Source organism: Jaculus jaculus, chromosome 1 (assembly GCF_020740685.1).
Source record: "Jaculus jaculus isolate mJacJac1 chromosome 1, mJacJac1.mat.Y.cur, whole genome shotgun sequence".
In the NCBI taxonomy this organism is placed as follows: domain Eukaryota; kingdom Metazoa; phylum Chordata; class Mammalia; order Rodentia; family Dipodidae; genus Jaculus; species Jaculus jaculus.
The window spans coordinates 237,331,687-237,352,053 of NC_059102.1; the positions used below are offsets into that span (position 1 = coordinate 237,331,687).

The following is a 20,367-nucleotide window of genomic DNA, read 5'->3' on the forward strand; positions in this document are numbered from 1 at the left end:
AATGGTGATGTTGATAAGAACAATTAGAACAGCTTATTTATTTTTCATTCATAACATTGAGCATACTGCTCATATGTGGTGTATCAACTATTAATGTTTGTTGGATTTTAATATTTTCATAAACATACAAAGTTGTAACTGAAAGAATTTTCAGGATGTATTCCATTATAATTTTCCCTTTTTGCCATAGGAGAATCCTAGTGAGGAAGATGCTGCAATTGTAGACAAAATACTGTCTTCTAGAATTATAAAAAAGGAAGTAAGTAACTGTACAGTATACCTTCTTCATTATATTCTGTGTCCTGTTGGAGTCACAAATATTCATTTTATTGTTTGTAGATACCATCTGGAGTCATAATTGACACAGAAGAATTTTTTGTGAAATACAAAAATTAGTAAGTACTTGAGTTAAATATGAGATAGTGGTATTTAAATATAAATTCTGTATTTAATTTGTAAATATATTGTGTTAGAATTATTTTATCTCCATTCTTAATGAAACATTATACTTATAATTAATTGCAAGATGAACTTAATCATTAAAAAGGATCTACTTGAAAATCTTTCTTGTTTGGATTGAAGTTTTTTAGGAAATAATAAGTAGCAAATTATAAGAATGTCTATAAAATATGCTCATAATAAGAGGCATTCATCCCCTTTCTGATTTGAACTTTTCAGATTTTATTCTTTTGACAAGCAACAAATGATATTAGATCAGATATATACAATATGATTATTTCACTTCAATTTTTTTTTAATTTTTGTTTAATTCTATTTATTTGATAGCAACAGAGAGAGAGAAAGAGGCAGATAAAATGAGAGAGAATGGGCATGCCAGAGCCTGTAGCCACTGCAAACAAACTCCAGAAATGTGCATCCCCTTGTGCATCTGGCTAACGTGGGTTCTGGGGAATTGAGCCTTGAGCCAGGGTGCATCCCCTTGTGCATCTGGCTAATGTGGGTTCTGGGGAATTGAGCCTTGAGCCAGGGTCCTTAGGCTTCACAGGCAGGCCTTAACCGGTAAGCCATCTCTCCAGCCCTCACTTCAAATTTTTAAATTTCTGTCTTGAATATAATTGAATTAACAAAGAATTCACTAGCTATAGGAGAATTGACTTATCATTTTACACATTTTCCAGCTTTTCTCCTTACTTCAGTTAAATCTTTGAAAGAAAATTTCATTGGTTTTAATGCAGTTTAGTTTTCTGATCATGGAAAAACCATTGTCATACTTTTACACATGAGGTCAATTTATCATTCTTTTTCTGTATGACAGTTGTAGGCCCCTTGTCTGCAATTTCCTTAGGACACAAGGATTACAGTGACTTTTATTTTAGAAATTGTGTGAAATGTATTGAGATTAAATGATGTGTAAAATTCAAATTATAATTTTGTATTGCATATCATGATTCAAATCTATATTAGGAAGCATGGTTTTCTGTATCCTTCTAATATATTGTTTTTGTAAAACTTTCAGCTCTTATCTTCACTGTGAATGGGCGACAGAACAACAGCTTTTGAAAGATAAAAGGATACAGCAGAAAATCAAACGATTCAAATTACGACAAGCACAGAGAGCACATTTTTTGGCAGATGTAAGGAAAAAAAAAGACTATTGTGTGTTGAACTTGAGCATAATATGACATTATTTATCAAAAAAATTAAGTATTTGACTGGGGATAGATATAGTTGAGTGGCTTGCTAGAGTACTTAGTGTGGATGAAGTCTTGGGTTACATTCCCAGCACCAAAAAAGCAAAATAATAAAATTATTCTCTTACATTTCCAGTGCTAATATTTGAATATAAATGTTATTTACATAGAGAATTTTGTCTTTTCCCTAAAATAGATTGAAAACTTATGAGATATGAACACTAATCAGAATGACCAATAATATTTGGAATTTTTAGTAAGCATTTATTTCACTGCTTACAGCTGAATGTGGACATGTTAAAATCACAAATAATTTGTCAGTATATTCTTCAAGTAAACAAAGTGATAATGTAGCAAATAAATGGAACACAAAATTTTCAGTTCATGAAATATATTGCATATTTGTCATGAGCCTTAGGTATAGGTATATAAACATCATTGGGAAAAAATTAAAATTTCTAGGCCTTACCAAATAAACTGATGTCTGTCTCTGTCTCTCCCTCCCCGTCTTTTTCTCTCTCATTGTTTTGGTTTGATTTCTGAGAACTGGTCTCAGTGTGTAACCCTGACAGCCTGGAACTCACTATATAGATCAAGATGGCCTCAATCTTGCTTTGATCTTCCGGAGTGCTAGGATTATTGGTGTGTACCACCACCACTTAGCCTTGTTAATTAAAAAGTATGTAAATTTGGGGCTGGAGAGATGGCTTACCAGTTTAAGTGTTTGCCTGCACAGTCAAAGAACCTCGGTTCAATTCTCCAGGACCCATGCAAGCCAGATGCACAAGGTGGTGCATGAATCTGGAGTTCATTTGCAGTGGCTGGAGGCCGTGGCCTGACCATTCTCTCTCTACCTTTTTTTTTTTTTTGTCTCTCTCTCATAAATAAATAAATATTTTAAGAAGTATAAATATTTGTTTGTTTTAGAGAGTGAGGGCAAACTTGGCTGTGCCAGGGCCTCCTGCTGCTGCAAATGTCCTCCAGATAATTGTGCCAATTTCTGCATCTGGATTTACATAGTACTAGGGAGTCAAGCCTGGGGTGGCTTGCATGCATTTGGAATTGGTTAGCAGTGGCTAAAGACCCTGGTGCACCCATTCTCATCTCAATCTCTTTTTCTCTTTGTCTGTCTGTCTATCTTTTGTTTGCCTTGCAAATAAATAAATCAACATATATCCTAACTAGATGTTCCAAATGTTACTCTTCTGTCATACATACTTGCTTTATGATTTGCAGTCATTGTCCTTTTCAATGTGTCTGTCATACACATAATTTTCTTCTGACCCACGGGAACATAAGTTACAAATGCTTCAGTATTTGTTTTCTAAAAATAAATATTCTTCTACATAGAAATAGTACAGTCAGGATGGAGGGATGGCTTAACAGTTAAGGCGTTTGTTTGCCTGTAAAGCTAAAGGACCCAGGTTCGATTTCCCAGGACCCACGTTTTCCAGATGAACAAGGTGGTACAAGCATCTGGAGTTTGTTTGCAGTGACTGTAGGCAATGGTGTGCTCATATTCTCTCTGTCAAATAAATTAAAATCAAATATCTTTTTAAAAGAAATAATACAGTTGTCATTGTTTTAGCACTATTTCATCTGTAGACCTTTATTCGTTAATTATTGCATGAGTTTTTTTTATAGCATGTAATAATCTGTTTGTGTCTGTCTGTTCCAGAATTCAGTCCGTCATATTTTGTATTTTGTTCTCTCTCCCTCTCTCTCTCCTCCCACCTCTCTAAGTGCTGCAAAATTGATGCTTTTCCCTTTTTGGTGAATCATATCAGATGGTACATGATATTCATGTGTCCTGTAGGTTGATTCCTAGCCAGTACTTAGTTCATTTTGTTTTATTTTTTATTCTTTATTTGAAAACGAGAGAAAGAGGCAGATAGAGAGAATGGGCATGCCAGGGCCTTCTGCTGCTGCAAACAAATTCTAGATGCATACGCCACTTTGTGTATCTGGCTTACTTCAGTCCTGAGGAATTGAACCTGGGTCATTTGGCTTTACAGGCAAGCACCTTAACAGCTAAGCCATCTCTCCAGCCTGTTAGTTGTTTTGTTTGTTTGTTTATTTTTGGTTTTTCAGGTTGACCTGGAATTCACTATGTAGTCTCATGCTGGCCTCAACCTACAGTGATACTCCTACCTCTTGCCTCTGAAGGGCTGGGATTAAGTGTCGTGCACTACCATGCCCAACTAAGTTAGTTAATATTTTTTTAAAATTTTATTTTTATTTATTTATTTGACAGAGAAAGAGGGCAAGAGAGAGAATGGGCATGCCAGGTACTCCAGCCACTGCAAACGAACTCCAGATGCACGCACCCACTTGTGCATGTGGCTATATGTTAGTTAATTTTGATCACAAGATTAAGATACCTGCCCCCTCTCTCCAATAAATAAATGAAATGTTAAAAACAATATGATGGGGCTGAAGATGAGGCTTAAACATTAAGACGTTTGCCTGCAAAGCCTAAGAACTCATGTTTGATCTTCAGATCACATGGAGCCAGATTCACAGTGATGCAAGCATGTAATGTCCATACGTGCACCACAAGGTGGGCGCATGCATCTCTAGGTCGTTTGTATCTGATGAAAGCCCTGGTGGACCGCACCAATTCTCTCTCTGTCTCAGTAAATAAATATAAAACAACAATGTGGGCTGGAGAGATGGCTTAGTGGTTAAGCGCTTGCCTGTGAAGCCTAAGGACCCTGGTTCGAGGCTCAATTCCCCAGGACCCACGTTAGCCAGATGCACAAGGGGGCACATGCATCTGGAGTTTGTTAGCAGTGGCTGGAAGCCCTGGCACGCCCATTCTCTCTCTCTCTCCCTCTATCTGTCTTTCTCTCTGTCGCTATCAAATAAAAAATAAATAAAAAAAATTAAAAAAAATAAATAAAACAACAATGTGATAATTCTAAATGAGCTAGCATTTTATGGATGCTGGGAGTTACTCCTAGTCCTTGAAATATTTCCTCTAATGTGGAACTTCCTATAGTGTTGAAGAGCTTCAATGTACAGTGGCACACACTATAAATCCCTGTACTCTGGAGGTGGAAGCAAAATGATAAGTACAGAGTCATCCTTGGCTACATAGGGTATTCAAGGCCAGCCTTTGCTATATGAGATCCTATTTTAGAAAGAAAGAAGGGAAGGAGGGAGGGAAAAGGAAGGGAGGAAAAGGAGGAAGAAAGGAGAGAACCTAAGACTAAATAATTAGAATCTGTGCATGTATTTTCTCTTAATCAATGGAAAAAATTTTAAATGGAACAATTACTGGACAAAGTTTGTATTGAAACTGACATTACTATTGCATGTAGTTAGGCAGGTTTATGTGCAATTTAGCATTTGAATAGTCACTGTGAAATAATCAATTCAAACTAATTGAATGTATTCTTCACCAGAAAAAGCAGTTACCGCTTACCTCATGCCAACCCTCCAGTCTTAAAATACCAGTCTAATTTGGGGCTATGCTTATTATCACATATGTCTTACGTAAAATTATAGATATTATAGATGACAGTATCATTCAAGAGATTTAACATAGAGAAAAGAATAATGGTGCACACATGGAGTATACAACATTTTAGAGTTGAAGTAGATGAAGGAGCCAGCAAAGAAAGCTGAGGGAGGTTGAAAGTAAGGGTTCAGAGAGGAGGGGGGATTACCCAAGCAAGTAAAAGAAGGAATAACAGTCTAGTTAGAGAAAAACGAGGTTAACAGTTAAGTATATGACAGAACACAGAGTTTCAGAAATCAGGGCAACAGAGATGGCTTAGAGGTTAAGGCATTTTCCTACAAAGCCAAAGGATCTAGGTTCAATTCCCCAGTACCCATGTAAAGCCAGATGCATGCGGTGGCACATGCATCTGGAGTTCATTTGCAGTGACTGGAGGTCCTGCTATAGCCACCCCTCCTGGTCTCTCTCTGTTTGCAACTAGCTAAATAAAACATATTTTTAAAAAACATTATATTATACCTCTGAAATACAAAGTTGTAGCTATAGGAGGTATGGTTGCAGAATTAGGAAGGATTCTGTTCAAACAAAAATTAATTTTGATCTGATCCTCAAATATAATCAGTGAATGATTTGAGTAGGTAAGGGAGCAATATCTGAAATTTGTATTTGAGAAAGATTGCCTTCACTAGGGACAGTATAAAAACATTAAGGAAAGGTGAAATAATAATTTATGGACAACTAAGGCGATAATTTGTAGATTTCATAAGTAATAAGAGTAATAGGAACCAATTTGAGTTAGTTTTAACCCGAATCTTCGCTAGAAATATTGCTAAGTGGTGAGTGCTTGCACTTCATGCTCAGGCCTTAGGTTTGTTCTCCAGCACCTCTCTCTCTCTCTCTGTAAAGTCAGATACAGCGACATATACCTATCCCAGCTATTTGAGAGGTTATTAGAACAGGATCATGCATGAGCTTTAACCCAGCATGGGCAACACAGTAAGATCCTGCAGACCCTGTTTTACTTAATCCTCTCCCCGGGGCTGGGGTGGGGGGTTGTGTGTTGGGGAGGAGGAATTGCTGATTTACTAAATGTGGAGGATAAGGAAGGCAAAAAAAAATTTTAATATGATTTCTCTAGGTTTTGATTTATATGTGAGCATGGGGCACAGATAGCCACCAATACTTCCTTTTTTTCCCCAGTCAGAAATTATAAAAAGTATGCAAATTAAAGCGTAAATGAGTTTGAGGTAGCCCAAGTAGAGAGTTTGCATTATGCTTTGTAAGTGGATCTTGAGTATAGGACCATCACGTAAGGATGAAGAGTGTGGTTTCATAATCTGACAGCTGAAAACTGAAAGAACAGGTGGGGTAATTGGTCTTCTTTTCTCGCAATCTAAGCAGAGTAGCAGACGAAAGAGACAGAGGTCACTTTTAGAAGATTATTAACCACATATAGAGTTACTTATCTGGAATATGTATTTAAGTGTTACTAGTTTGCTTTTATTTATAGCACACGGTGTTTCATATCATTTATAGTTTTAGAAGTTAAATTGGAAAATTTTTATATTGGAAATTTAATAGAAATCAAACTGATGTGTGTCATGTAGAAAATTAGTAGTAAATTACTTTTTATTTCTTTGTCAGATATCAATAAAGTTGCTTTTTAATTTCAGATGGAAGAAGAGCCCTTTAACCCAGACTACGTTGAAGTAGACAGAGTACTAGAAGTTTCTTTTTGTGAAGATAAAGATACTGGTGAGGTAATTATTAGATGAAAATGGCTTTTAAGTAAGATGACCCTTCAGCTTTCTAATATTCAAGCCAGTAGCCCTTTCAAAAGCTAAGGCCTAAAAGCATTTCTAAAACTGCTTCATTTATTTTTATTGATAGAGGTTAGTACATATTTAAGTTACTTATAACTGCTTTCTATTTAAGCTGTTTACTATCCTTTTCTCAAAGTGGTAACAGGAAAATAATTTTTTTGCAGTCTGTTATTTACTACTTGGTAAAGTGGTGCTCATTGCCATATGAAGATAGTACCTGGGAATTAAAAGAAGATGTAGATCTTACAAAAATAGAAGAGTTTGAACAACTGCAAGCTTCAAGGCCTGACACAAGACGTCTGGTAAGAACCTATCTTAGAGAGTTTCTTAGAATCTCAGCATTTAATTTAGAGGGTTTAATGTCAGTTTCAATTTTTTGTGTGTCTGTAGGGCATGAATTTGAACCCACAGGTGTTTGCATTCTAAGCATATGCACTATCAAATTAGAACCAGAGTCCTAACTTTCAAATTTTAACTTTGTCTTTGGTATACAGTTATTGTGGTCTTTTTTCACATGCATACTAATAGATAGCTAATTTAGCTGTTCCTCCATTGGCAGGTCTTCCTTTTTTTCAGCATTACAAACAGTGCTGCATTGGTCATCAAGCCCTTTTACAGTTTCTTTTTTTTTTTTTTGGTTTTCGAGGTAGGGTCTCACTGTAGGTCAGGCTGACCTGGAACTTACCATATAGTCTCAGGGTGGCCTCGAACTCACGGCAATCCTCCTAACTCTGCCTCCCGAGTGCTCGGATTAAAGGCGTGTGCCACCACGCCCGGCTCCCTTTTACAGTTTCTATAAGATAGATTAGTAATGTACTTTATTTGAGTATATGTATATTTAAATTTTTGGGAAGCATTTTCTTACAACTCTCCATAAGTTGTTCCATTTAAGACTTCTATCTACATCTGTTAATTTGTTTCCCTCTATTCTACTCAGATTAGTTATATAGATGTACCTCTCAAGAGTTCATGATTCAAAGAAAATAAGATCCTACCCTTTAGTTATTTCTATAAACTCGTTATTTTTCATAACTATTCAGTTTATCTACTATGGTAACTTCAATTTTTAGAAAAATTTTACTCTTTTTTTATTGTACAGATTAATGGGATATACTGTATTAGTTGCTTTTCTCATCGCTGTGACAAAATAACCTGACAGAAGCAAATTGAGGATTTACTTTGGCTCAGTGTTAGTGGAGTTTCCAAGGTGACAGAGGCCCCATCCTTGGTGAAGAGTATGAACAGCAGTCACTTGTTCACTTAATGTGAACCAGGAGATACAGAGTGCAGGCTGGAACAAGAGGCGGGTATAAACCTCAAGGCCGACCTCTAGTCACCTACCTCCATCAGTGAGGTAGGGCTCATGACTCAAAAGTTTTCCACAGCCTTTGAAAACACTGCTACCAGCTGGTAACTAAGTGTTTAAACACACGAGCCTGTTGGGGACTTTTCACAGTTAAACCATAACAGTTTACAGATATGTATGTATCATGAATAGATCATGTATGTCTTTATCCTTCCTTCTGCCTTCTCCACCTGCCCACCTACCAACTCAGTTCACAGTAATCTCTCAGAAGAATCTATTATGCAAACTACTGTTAAAGCCTGCGTAAAGGTTGATGATCTAGGCCCCAGGTTCGATCTTGAATGCAACAAAATAATGGTCTTTGTAAATTAAGCACAATTTCTTGTTGATGGCATGCATATCTCTTCTCTCAAAAAAAAGAAAGAAAGAAAAAGAAAAACAACAATGAAAAATACCCACTTGTGAGTAGATCACTAATTTTTATAGTGTAGATACCACAAAATTTGGAAGATTATGGCAACTTGTAATATTGCCAACAAGTATCTCTTTTTTACTTTCTTTTAAGCTTGGGATTGTTGCTGTGTGAATTTAGATTTTGAGTCATCTAAAAGAAACCCACATTGAGGAGACATGTTAACATTTTTAAAAAATTTTTATTAGCATTTTCCATAACTATAAAAACATATCCCATGGTAATTGCCTCCCTCCATGTTAACATTTTCTTAAGTATTTTGCCCTGTTCTCTTTTAATTATAATTTGGTCATGGACATTTTTTCCTTCACTAAAGAGGGAATTCATATGTGAAAACAGTAGCAGATGATTTTTGATTTAGCATCCTCATGACAAAGGCTGACATGAGAAAAGTACAGATATTAAGTAAAAAAGAGAAATTGGGCTGGAGAGATAGATGGCTTACTGGTTAGGGCTTTTGTCTGCAAAGTCTAAGAATACAGATTCATTTCCCAGTACCCACATAAGCCAGATGTACATGATGGTACATGCATCTTGAGTTCAGTTTCAGTGGCTAGAGGCCCTTGCAAGTCCATTTTCTCTCCCTGCATCCCTCAAGTTAATAGGAAAAAAAAAAAAAAAACCAACTTTTTTTAAAAAAAGAAATACTTCAAGAACAAGGTCCTGTTTTTATAATAGTTATTTGATGGTCTTCTTAAAGTTCATTTTCCAGTGATGTCATCTAGACCTCTGCCATAAGCATACTTCACTCTCATGACTTTTTATTCATTTTTGAGGAAGTGTGAGACAGAGGCAGATAGAAAGAATGGGTGTACTAGGGCATCTAGCCACTGCAAACCAACTCCAGATGTATGTACTTCTTTGTGCATCTGGCTTACATGGGTACTGGGAAATTGAACCTGGGTCTTTTAGCTTTGCAGGGTAGTGCCTTGACCACTAAACCATCTATCTCTCCAGCCCCACTCCTATTCTTTTGAGTTCAGCATGCTTCTCTTGAACCTAGAAGGAAGCTCAACTACTTCAGAGAGAAGTTGAACAAGAGAAGTTATGACAAGAAAGGATTTTCTCTTTGGTTGTAAACTCTGCTTTGGTGGTAACCAACCTTTAGTCTCATGGAGTAAGCTATTTCTTGAGATCTGTGGGTCTTAACCCAAAGTTCGTATCACCAGTGATGGGCGCTGTAGATTAGTGATACCTTAGACAAAGAGTATAGTCCCTGGGAAAGAAGGCCAGTCATGGAATTTATTCTCTTAGTATAAAATTGATGATTACAGTGCTAGTCTATCATAATTAAAGAAAGTAGGTTTAGCCAGGCATGTTGCAAGCCTTTAATCACAGCACTTTGGGAGGCAGAGGTAGAAGGATGGTCCTGCGTTTGAGGCCAGCCTGGGACTACTGAGTAAGTAAGCCTGGGCTAGAATGTAACCCTATCTTATAAACCCAAACCAAAAAGAGAGAGAGAGAGAGAAAAAAGAAATTGGAGGTGTAGAGGAGATGGCTCAGCAGCTAAGTATGCTTGCTTCTTAGGCATGAAGGCATTGTGGGTCAGAGACCTTCCCCTGCCCCCACCCCAACCCAAGTTAAAAGTTGGGGAGCCACACAATCTATAATGCCAGTCCACAGGGTGTGAAGACTACAGAAATGCTTGAGCTCACCAACTGATAGCAGCACTGGGTTGAAGGAAAGATGCTATAGCAAGAAAATATGCAGTTGAGTGATAGAGTAGGGTGCCCAAGGTTCTCTACCATCTTCAGTATTTGTACATCTACTCTCACACACATGAATATCCCACATCACACACATATTCTACATACACACATGCAAAAACAATAATAAATGGTACGAGTTAGGGAGGTGGATAAAGTGTTTATCACACAAGCATGAGGAATCTAATTTGGACCCTTAGCACCCATGTTAATGTTGGGGTGGGTATGGTGTACCACTGTGATCCCAGCACCTGGGAGTTAGAAACAGGATCACTGGGGGCACGTTGCCTAGCTGGCCTAGCTGAATTGGAGAGCTCTGAACTTGGCACCAACCTCTGGGCTCCACATGCATACACATTTACACAAAAAGTGATAGGTTAGTAGTGTTTTATTTTGCTGATGTTACTGTTAAACAAAATAATACATGAATCATTTAAAAATTTTATAGAGATTTTGTAAATAAAATGTTTCTCTGACCCCAAAAATTAGTAGAGATTAGATTACTGAAAAGAGGCCTATATAGAATAGAATTCATAGTAATTAAAATATCAAGCATTAGTTATGTAAAGCTGACTTACTATCATTTAAGAGATGCTTTTTAAAAGAAAATATTTACTTGCAAGCAGCTGAGGAAGGGTAGGGCAGGTGAGGGGGGAGAGGTTGGGAGAACAGGTGTACCAGGGCCTCTTGCCACCACATACAAATTCCAGGAGCATATGCCACTTTGCGCATCTAGCTTTATGTGGGTACGGAGGAATCAAACTGGGTCAGTTAAAGGCAACCAAGTGCATGTAACTCACTGATGGAGTTGTTGCCTAGTATAGCAAGTCCCCTGGTTTGGATTCACAACATTGAAAGGAAAAAATGTATTCATTAATACACCATGATTGTATTTTTGGTAGCATCAGAGCTTCAATAACCAGTTGTTTGTAGTATACTCTTGATTTTCATCTACTTACTTTATATATCCCAAGTAACCTAACAGCTTTTTAAACTTTATCTGTTATCTATATCTATCTACAAATCATATTTATTTGTTCATTTGGTATTTGTGCACTCATATAGAGGTCAGAAGATAACTTTCAGATTAGATCCCACCTTCCACCTCATTCGAGGCAGACTCTTAAATTAGGCACTCTTTCATTGTTCGCTGCTGCATTAGTGAGTTTCTGGGAAATTCTCCTGTCTCTGCCTTCCTTCTCACCATAGGCATACTGGGATTACAGAAGCCTGCAACAGCTTCTGGATATATGTGGCGTCTGGGGATGAGAACTCAGGTACTCATTGTTGCACACTTTATTCATTGAACCATCTCTTCCTCAATGCTCTCATCCTGACAGTTTTTATAACTAATTTTATTCACTGATAACTATAATTTAAGCAGAAGGCAATTGGAATTCTTTCTCAAGTTCCATAGAAGCTTATTTATTCTACTTAAGACCTAGACCCTATTAACTGGAGGTTAGTATAGTAATATTTCTCTGCTTTTCTAGCATTGTTCATGATGTTCATCATGTCTTAGCAAGCCAGAATAAATTCATAAGAAGTTTTTCATTGTTCCAGAAGAAAAGTGTATTTGAGTAAGCACCTGTGTAAGTTAATAAACATATTTACACATAATGTTATGCTTCTAGATTTTAAAAGTATTTATTTGATTTTATTGAGAGAAAGAACGAGAATGGCCATACAAGAGCCTCCAGCCACTGCAAACAGTCTCCAGAAACATGCACTACCTTGTGTATCTGGCTCATATGGGTCCTGGGGAATTGAGCCTGGGGTCCTTAGGCTTCTCAGACAAGTGCCTTAGCTACCAATCCATCTCACCAGCCCCTAGATTTTTTCAAAAAACATATACTTTATTTGAGATTGGGGGAGAAGAAGAAAAATGGGCATGCCAGGGCCTCTAGCCACTGCAAAAGAGCCCTAGATACTTCTCCATCCTGTGCATCTGGCTTTTGTGGGTCCTTAGGCTTCACAGGCAAGTGCCTCAACCACTAAGCCATCTTTCTAGCATAGATTTATTTTTAAAGAAATGGTTTGTACCTTGAATGTCAAAAGTAGTACTACCTATAAATATAGTACTGTAAAATACGTGAGAAAATATGATATGCATTAGTCAGCCTTTTTATGATATCTCTGTCAAAGTTAATATATAATAAATTTTACATATTTAGGATAGGCTATTGAGTTATCATGCCCAAAGGTTTTTTTCATGTGCCTTTGTAATCTCTTCCTCCAAAATTGTCTTTGAATCCCACTTCTATTCCTAGGAAACTGTCTTTGTATCGCTGTCATTTATTTCATTTCCTACTTTATATGAACAAACAATACATTTCATAAGTATAAATTATTTTGCATTTCATATTACATGTATTGATCATTCATAACTTTTTATTACTGAGAAGAATTTTATTTTAATGGAATAACCCATAATTTTTGTGTCAATTTGCCTATTGGTGAATATTTGTGTTGACCATTAAAAGCAAAGTTCCTATGAACATTGTAGTATAGACATGGGCTTTTATCTCTCTTGAGTAAATACCTGGTATTTTTAAAGTCAAACATTGGGGTCATACACTTACCTATATGTTTACCTTGTTAAGAGCCTGCTTATAAATGCCACATTCACAACACAAATAAAGACAAGTGCTACAGCCACCTAAGTATCATCATGCTTCTTTAGTTAGCTGTCACAAGTCAGATATTTTCATATCATGATCTTTTCCTCCTGTTATGATGGTCTTGTAGGTAGTGTCAGGCACTGTGAGGTCATGGATATTCATGTCATTTTGTGTCTGAAGGAGCACATTGTAAGGAGTCCTACCCCTTCCTTTGGCATTTATATTCTTTCTACCACCTCTCCCGCAATAAATCCTGAGCCTTGGAAGGAGTGATAGAGATATTTCAGTGCTGAGTACGCCCCTGTCACTTCTCAGCACATGGTGACTTCGGAGTCATCCCAAGGTTACTGCCATCTGAAAAGAGAAGCTTCTCTAACTAAGTGAGAGTACCATTAATATATGGGTATGAACATTAAGAGAAGTGCTTACTGGGCAGTTTGGTGAGCATAGTACATACATTTATACATTTAGCCAGACATCAGCAGACGTTACACCCTTAGGGCTCATGACTACCCCTGTTGTAGGTTTTCAGTATCAAGGATGTATCCCTTCCATGCAGTGGGCCTCCAGTCCAATTAGAGAGTGGTTGGTTTCCCCCATAACAGACATGCTCCTGTTGCACCCATTGGCTCATTTGGCCTGGCTGGCCATCTTTAAGGCTTGCAATGTCTACTGTTGAGTATCAGATATCTTTCTTTTTTAGGAAGTCAGAATTCTTTTACATCAAAACGTGCTAGTGGAGAGGTTAGGGAGCTGGCTCAGTGGATAAAGCACTTGCCCCACAAACATGTGTTGAGTTGGGATCTTGCCTGCCTGTATAATCCTAGCACTTGATAATTAGTGAGAAGGCATCCCTAGGGCAGACTGACTACTACACTAGCTAAATGTTGATTGAAGTAGACACCCAAGACACACACACACACACATTCACACTCTCTCACACACATACATGCCCCCCTTCACTCTCCAGAAACCATGCTGATGGAGGTTGTTGAATGTTTTCTAGTATGATCCTCCCTACAATGGCCAAAAGATGATTGAGCAGCAAAAGTATAAGAAAATTCTTCAGAAATTCTACTACTGAGAAAATGTTCCTTTTCTTCATGGTGTTTTCATTTCTTTTGGTGAGATTAGCTGTTTGGGTGTTTAAATAGAAACACTTTGTGATGATATTTTCCTTGTGACATAACTAGATCTGTATTCAATCTTAGTTATTTTTCAAGATACCTTTTTGAAAAACAATTTTTAAATTTATTTGCAAACAGAGAGAGATAAACACAGAGAGAGAATGGGCACGCTAGGGCCTTCAGCCATTGCAAATGAACTCCAGACACATGTGCACTTTGTGCATCTTGCTAATGTGTGTCCTGGGGAGTCGAACGTAAGTCCTTTAGCTTCACAGGCAAACACCTTAGCCTCTAAGCCATCTCTACAGCCCTTAAGATAACTTTTCATTTTATTTTCTTCTCTCACATATTCTTCCTTAGAAAACTTTTTTTTTCTCTATTTGTTGCACATCTATGTTTTAGAAGTTCCATCATATCTTTAATTTAATTTTATTTTTTTAATCTATTTGAGGGAGGGTTGGGAGAGAATGGGAGTGCCAGGAGCCAGGGCAAATAAACTCCAGTTTTAAGCATTTTTAAAAATATTTTTATTTTTATTTATTTATTTGAGAGAGGGAAAGAGAGAGAGGGAGAGAGAATGGGGGCCCTAGGGCTTCCAGCCACTGCAGACGAACTCCAGACACATGTGTCCCCTTGTGCATCTTGCTTATGTGGGTCCTGGTTAATCAAATCGATGTTCTTTTGCTTTGCAGGCAAACGCCTTAATTGCTAAGCCATCTCTCCAGCCCCCATCATATCTTTAAAAAATACATATAATTAATTAATTTATTTATCTGATAGAGAGAAAGTGAGAATGGGCACATCATGGCTTATAGTCACTGCAAATGATCTCCCGACCCATGCACCACCTTCAGTATCTGGCTTACTTAGGTCTTGGGGAATATAGGCTGGGTCCTTTGTCTTTGCAGGCAAGTGCCGTAACCAAGCCCGTGCTGGCTCACTCACTCGCTCTCCTGTTCTCTTTTCCTTTTTTCCCTCTCTCCCTATTTCCCAAGGTAGAGTCTTGTAACCTAGGATGGAATTCACTGTGTAGTCTCAGGCTATCATAGCAATCCTCCTACCTCTGCCTCCAGAGTGCTGGGATAAAAGACATGCACCACCACTCCTGGCTTCTATTGTATCTTGTGTCTGTGAAAAATGATGGACCAGCACAATGAGAACTCTTGAAGCTATTTGGTCCAGCGTATTTTGTACATTGAAGCATTAATTTTTCTATCCACACTGTAAGTGGTGAAACTGAGGCTGAAACACTGTTCCTGTTGGCATTATTGCTAAAATACAATTCTTTTTTAAATTTATTGTTGTTTGTTTTTATTTATTTGAGACTGACAGAAAGAGGCAGATAGAGAGAATGGGCACACCAGGGCTTCCAGCCACTGCACACGAACTCCAGTCGCGTGCGCCCCCTTGTGCATCTGGCTAATGTGGGTCCTAGGGAATAAATAAAGCTTTGAACCTGGGTCCTTAGGCTTCACAGGCAAGCACTTAACTGATAAGCCATCTCTCCAGCCCACTAAAATGAAATTCTATCCAGGCGACCCGCAGGATATTTCTGTCGATCTGTATTCCCCATCCCTCCCTCGCTATACTCCTAGTGCCAGAAGTCTGATTAGCAGCGTGACACAGTGGCAGAGCCCTTTCTTGCCTGCATCTAGGCATTGGAAGCAGTCACAGAGAAACACATGAGTTGTAGGCTACATAAGCCATCTCTCCAGCCTGATATTTAAAATTTTAAACCTGTTTCCATTACTGGCAATAACCCTAGTTAATCATGTTATACTGCCCTTTCTATGTTTTGTTGGAATCCATGATTCTTTTAAGAATTTTTCTCTCTGGTCATGAGGAATATTGGTCTATAGTTTTCTTGTAATGCCATCTTATTTTAAAAAATATTTTTAGGGCTGGAGAGATGGCTTAGCGGTTAAGCGCTTGCCTGTGAAGCCTAAGGACCCTGGTTCGAGGCTCGGTTCCCCAGGTCCCACGATAGCCAGATGCACAAGGGGTCGCACGCATCTGGAGTTCGTTTGCAGAGGCTGGAAGCCCTGGCGTGCCCATTCTCTCTTTCTCCCTCTATCTGTCTTTCTCTCTGTGTCTGTTGCTCTCAAATAAATAAATCAAAAATAAAAAAATAATTTTATTTATTTATTTATTTGACAGAGGGAGAGGGAGAGAGAATGGGCATGCCAGGGCCTTCAGCCCTGGATGTATGCGCCCCCTTGTGCATCTGGCTAACATGTGTCCTGGTGAATCAAACGTGGGTCTTTTGTCTTTGCAGGGAAATGCCTTAACTTCTAAGCCATCCCTCTAGCCCAGCCATCTTATTTTAATATTAGAATTTCATAGAATGACTTGTAAAACAAGCCTTCTTATCCATTTTCTAGAAGAGTTTAATTAATTTGATGTTTAAATATAGAATACAATTTAATCATAACTGTACAAGTAGAGGTTTCTAGGATTATTATAAAAGCAATGTTTTTTTGTTTTGTTTTTTTCCATGAGTAAGTATGGAAGATAACCACCTGAAAGGTATAATTGATTTTATTTTATTTTTCCTCAAAGGACCGCCCTCCCTCTAATATTTGGAAGAAAATTGATCAATCCAGGGAATATAAAAATGGTAATCAACTCAGGGAATATCAATTAGAAGGACTCAACTGGCTTTTGTTCAACTGGTATAATAGGTAGGTATTATCTTTTTTTCTTCAAGCACTATTTTTATTTTTGGCTTGTATTCATGTGTAGTATATGTGGGTGGTATGGTATGTGTGGTCTGTCTATGTATGCACATGCATTTGGAAGCCTGAGGAGGGTAGAAATCATCTCCTGTCTGTCTTTCTGCACTGTGTCCCTGAGACAGTCTTCCCCTGAAACTGCACGTGTTATCAGAGTGGCTGACCAGTGAGCCTCCAGTGGTTCTCCTATCTACATTCCCCACAGAACCTAGGTTACAGGCATGCAAAGCCACACCCAGCTTTTGTGTGGGTGCTAGGGATCAAACTCAGGCCATCTCAGGCCTTCATTTTTGTTGTTGTTGTTGTTGTTTGTTTTTGGTTTTTCAAGGTAGGGTGTCTCTCTGGCTCAGGCTGACCTGGAATTCACTACATAGTCTCAGGGTGGCCTCAAATTCACAGTGATCCTCCTACCTCTGCCTCCCAAGGGCTGGGATTAAAGGCGTGCACCACCATGCCCATCTTAGGCCCTCAGTCTTAAATGGTATGTGCTTTTGCCCACTGACCCATCTCCTCAACCCTGGTAAGCAGTATATCTTTAAAAAATTACTATTTTTTGTATATGCCAAAATATGTTAATTTAAATAGGTATTTATGTTGCTGTATTATTATCATGAAATGTTTTTTATTATAAATGTAAATGTATAGCAGTAAGAATTATGTTGATTAACAATGACATTTGAAAAAACTTTCCTGGAATCATAAACCTTATGCTGTGTTACACAATGATTTTCATCTTTTCAACTTATACTTTCTATCAACAGTTAGTTCTGTATAGTACAGATAAATCTTTCATATTTAATGTAACACTAAATGAAGTTGTTGTCAACAATAATGGGAAGTAGAATATAAAACTAAGGAAATATAATGAATTATCCCATCACTATTCATTTTCCAAATTGTTCAAAATACTTTGTAGAATATAAAATTAATCATTGAGATGAAAAGTAATTTCAAAAGAAGCAAAAATTGGCACCATAATTGCAAAGCATAGTAGTGTATACGAAATAGCAAGCAAAGGCAGTACTGCTAAAAATAATGCAAAAATTTGTTATTTGTATTTAAAATTCATTTTCTGTTTGATTTCTCTGTCTTCTGATTTGTTTACACTTAGTACTGATGAGTTGTGTAGTTTAGTTAGATGGAATGTGAATGACCTGTTTCAGCAACATGGTGTTCTTTTCTCTCATTTCTAATTTTTTAAATAATAATAATTTTCCCCAAAAGAATTATCAAGGTAAGATGGTTAACATATTTTTAAGCCTGTCTTACCTCATCAGTACCCTTTACATTTTCTACATTACCTATTTTAAACTTTCACCATTTTTCCTCTCACCTTTTATCCTCTGTCCCCTTAACTCTGTGTATGACTGGTTTTATACAGAAACTTAGAAAAAGTAGGTTTGAAATTCTAAAATTCTTGCCTTTCTTTAGATCCATAACGTTTCCCAGTTATAGTTGTTCTATCTTCATGTGTCAGAATTCGTTCTAAGTGTCACAACATGTCTTTGTAACTTCCTAATCAAATTTGTAGATCTTTCCCCCAGAACAAAGTAATGCCAACTCTACCCCTTATATGCTGTCTCATCTATTCTTCTAGAGTTTCACTCATTCAGTTACCCTTCTCTTGTAAATTGTAGATCAAGAAATTTATGCTCTTTAATTTGTTCTCAAAGATAAACATGGGGTGGAAATTTGGCTTAGCAGTTAAGGCGCTTGCCTGCGAAGCCTTAAGACCCATAATCTACTTTCCAGATCCCAAGTAAGCCATACCCACAAAGGCGAGGCAGATGCGAGGTCACACATACCCACTAGGTGGCCAAAGCATCTAGAGTTCAATTGCAGTGGCTGGCACCCTAGCTCCTCCTCCACCCCTCTCAAAGAAAAGAAATTTTTTTTAGTAAAACCAGGCATGATGGCACATGCCTTTAACCCCAGCACTCAGGATGCAGAGGTAAGAGGATTGCTGTGAGTTCAAGGCCACTCTGAGACTACATAGTGAATTCAGGTCAGCTTGAGCTTGGGCTAGAGCAAGACCCTACCTCAAAAAACAAAAGAAAAAAGTAAGTAAATAAAACTAAATTAAAGAAAAAAGAACTGGAGAGATCGCTTAGTGGTTAAAGGCGCTTGGGTGTAAAGTCTGATGGCCTGGGTTCGATTCCCCAGTACCCATGTAAATCCAGCTGCACAAAGTGGTGCATGTGTCAGAATTCCTTCTAAGTGCCACGATCCTGCTTTGTAACTTCCTAGACAATTTCTAGGTCTTCACTCAAGTCCAGAATTAATCATGCCACCTCAACCCCTTACATGCTGTCTCCTCCAGTCTTCTAGAGCTTTACTCAGTAAGTTATCCTTTTCTTGTACTATCTTTAGACCATCCTGGCAGACTGTTTTCTTTGCTTAAATCTTGGAATGTGTTTATGTTTCTTTTTTAATATTTAGTTTTTATTTATTTATTTGACAGAGAAAGGATGAGGGGAGAATGGGCATGCCAGGGCCTCCAGCCACTGCAAACAAACTTCTGATGTGTGTGTCCTGGGAATTGAACCTGGGTCCTTTGGACTTACAGGCAAACACCTTCACTGTTAAGCCATCCCTACAGCCCCATGTTTATGTTTTGTTAAAAATATTTTTATTTATTTGTTTGACATAAGAGAGAGAAAGGATGGGCATGCTAGGACCTCCTGTCACTGTAAATGAACTTAAAACTCCAGACACATGCACCACTTTGTGCATTTGGATTTACATGGGTACTGGGGAATCAAACCTAGGCCATCAGGCTGTACATACAAGCACCTTTAACCACTGTGCCATCTCTCCAGCCCCGAGTTTATCTTCAAAAACAAAATAAAAAACATAAATTCCTGGGCTCTTGCTATTCCTTCTAAATTCCATGAGCCTACTTTGTAACTTCCCGGACAGATTTTTAGATAGAATAGCCTTCACTAGCTCTCATTTCCATTTTCCATCAGTTACAGCTTAGATCTCCTTCCCTACACTTCATTTTCAGACTCTCTTTCCCTTCCTTCCATCCTTTTGTTGAGACACAGTCTCACTCTGTAATCTGGGCTTGACTTATAATTCACCATTTATAACAGACTGGCCTCAAATTTATGATCCCCATGTCAGCAAACATTTCAAGCAAGCACCTTCAACAGCTGAGCCATCTCCCCATTCCCCATTCACTGTGTCTTCAAACATTCTCCCCTTTCTAGTCCCCCAAATCTTACACACTATGGCTCCTAGTTATCTCTGACTATTACTTTTAATAACTTGTTGATTTCTCTTCCTCCGTATTTTTGATTCTGTTTTTTTTTTTTTCCCCTTGCTCTTAGTTGCATCTTTAGTTCTTCTCTCAGGTTTCAGGTTTGTACTCCCTTAGCCATCTGCACATCCTCTCCGTTTCCCACCTGTACTTACTAATAATATTTGCATGGTTCCATACTTTTATCTCTAAGGTCCTTGAGC

General features: G+C 37.9%; 1 protein-coding gene across 14 annotated transcripts in view; it reads left to right on the forward strand.

Moving 5' to 3' along the window:
- Positions 1-20,367, forward strand: part of Chd9 (chromodomain helicase DNA binding protein 9) — a 268,879-nt gene that overhangs the window by 152,763 nt on the left and 95,749 nt on the right. For all 14 annotated transcript variants that reach the window (XM_045161271.1, XM_045161280.1, XM_045161276.1 and 11 more), the window contains 6 exons: positions 191-259; positions 340-395; positions 1,478-1,595; positions 6,789-6,875; positions 7,103-7,240; positions 16,730-16,851. In XM_045161271.1, coding sequence (XP_045017206.1) covers positions 191-259; positions 340-395; positions 1,478-1,595; positions 6,789-6,875; positions 7,103-7,240; positions 16,730-16,851 — 590 coding nt within the window. The remainder of the gene's footprint in view (positions 1-190; positions 260-339; positions 396-1,477; positions 1,596-6,788; positions 6,876-7,102; positions 7,241-16,729; positions 16,852-20,367) is intronic.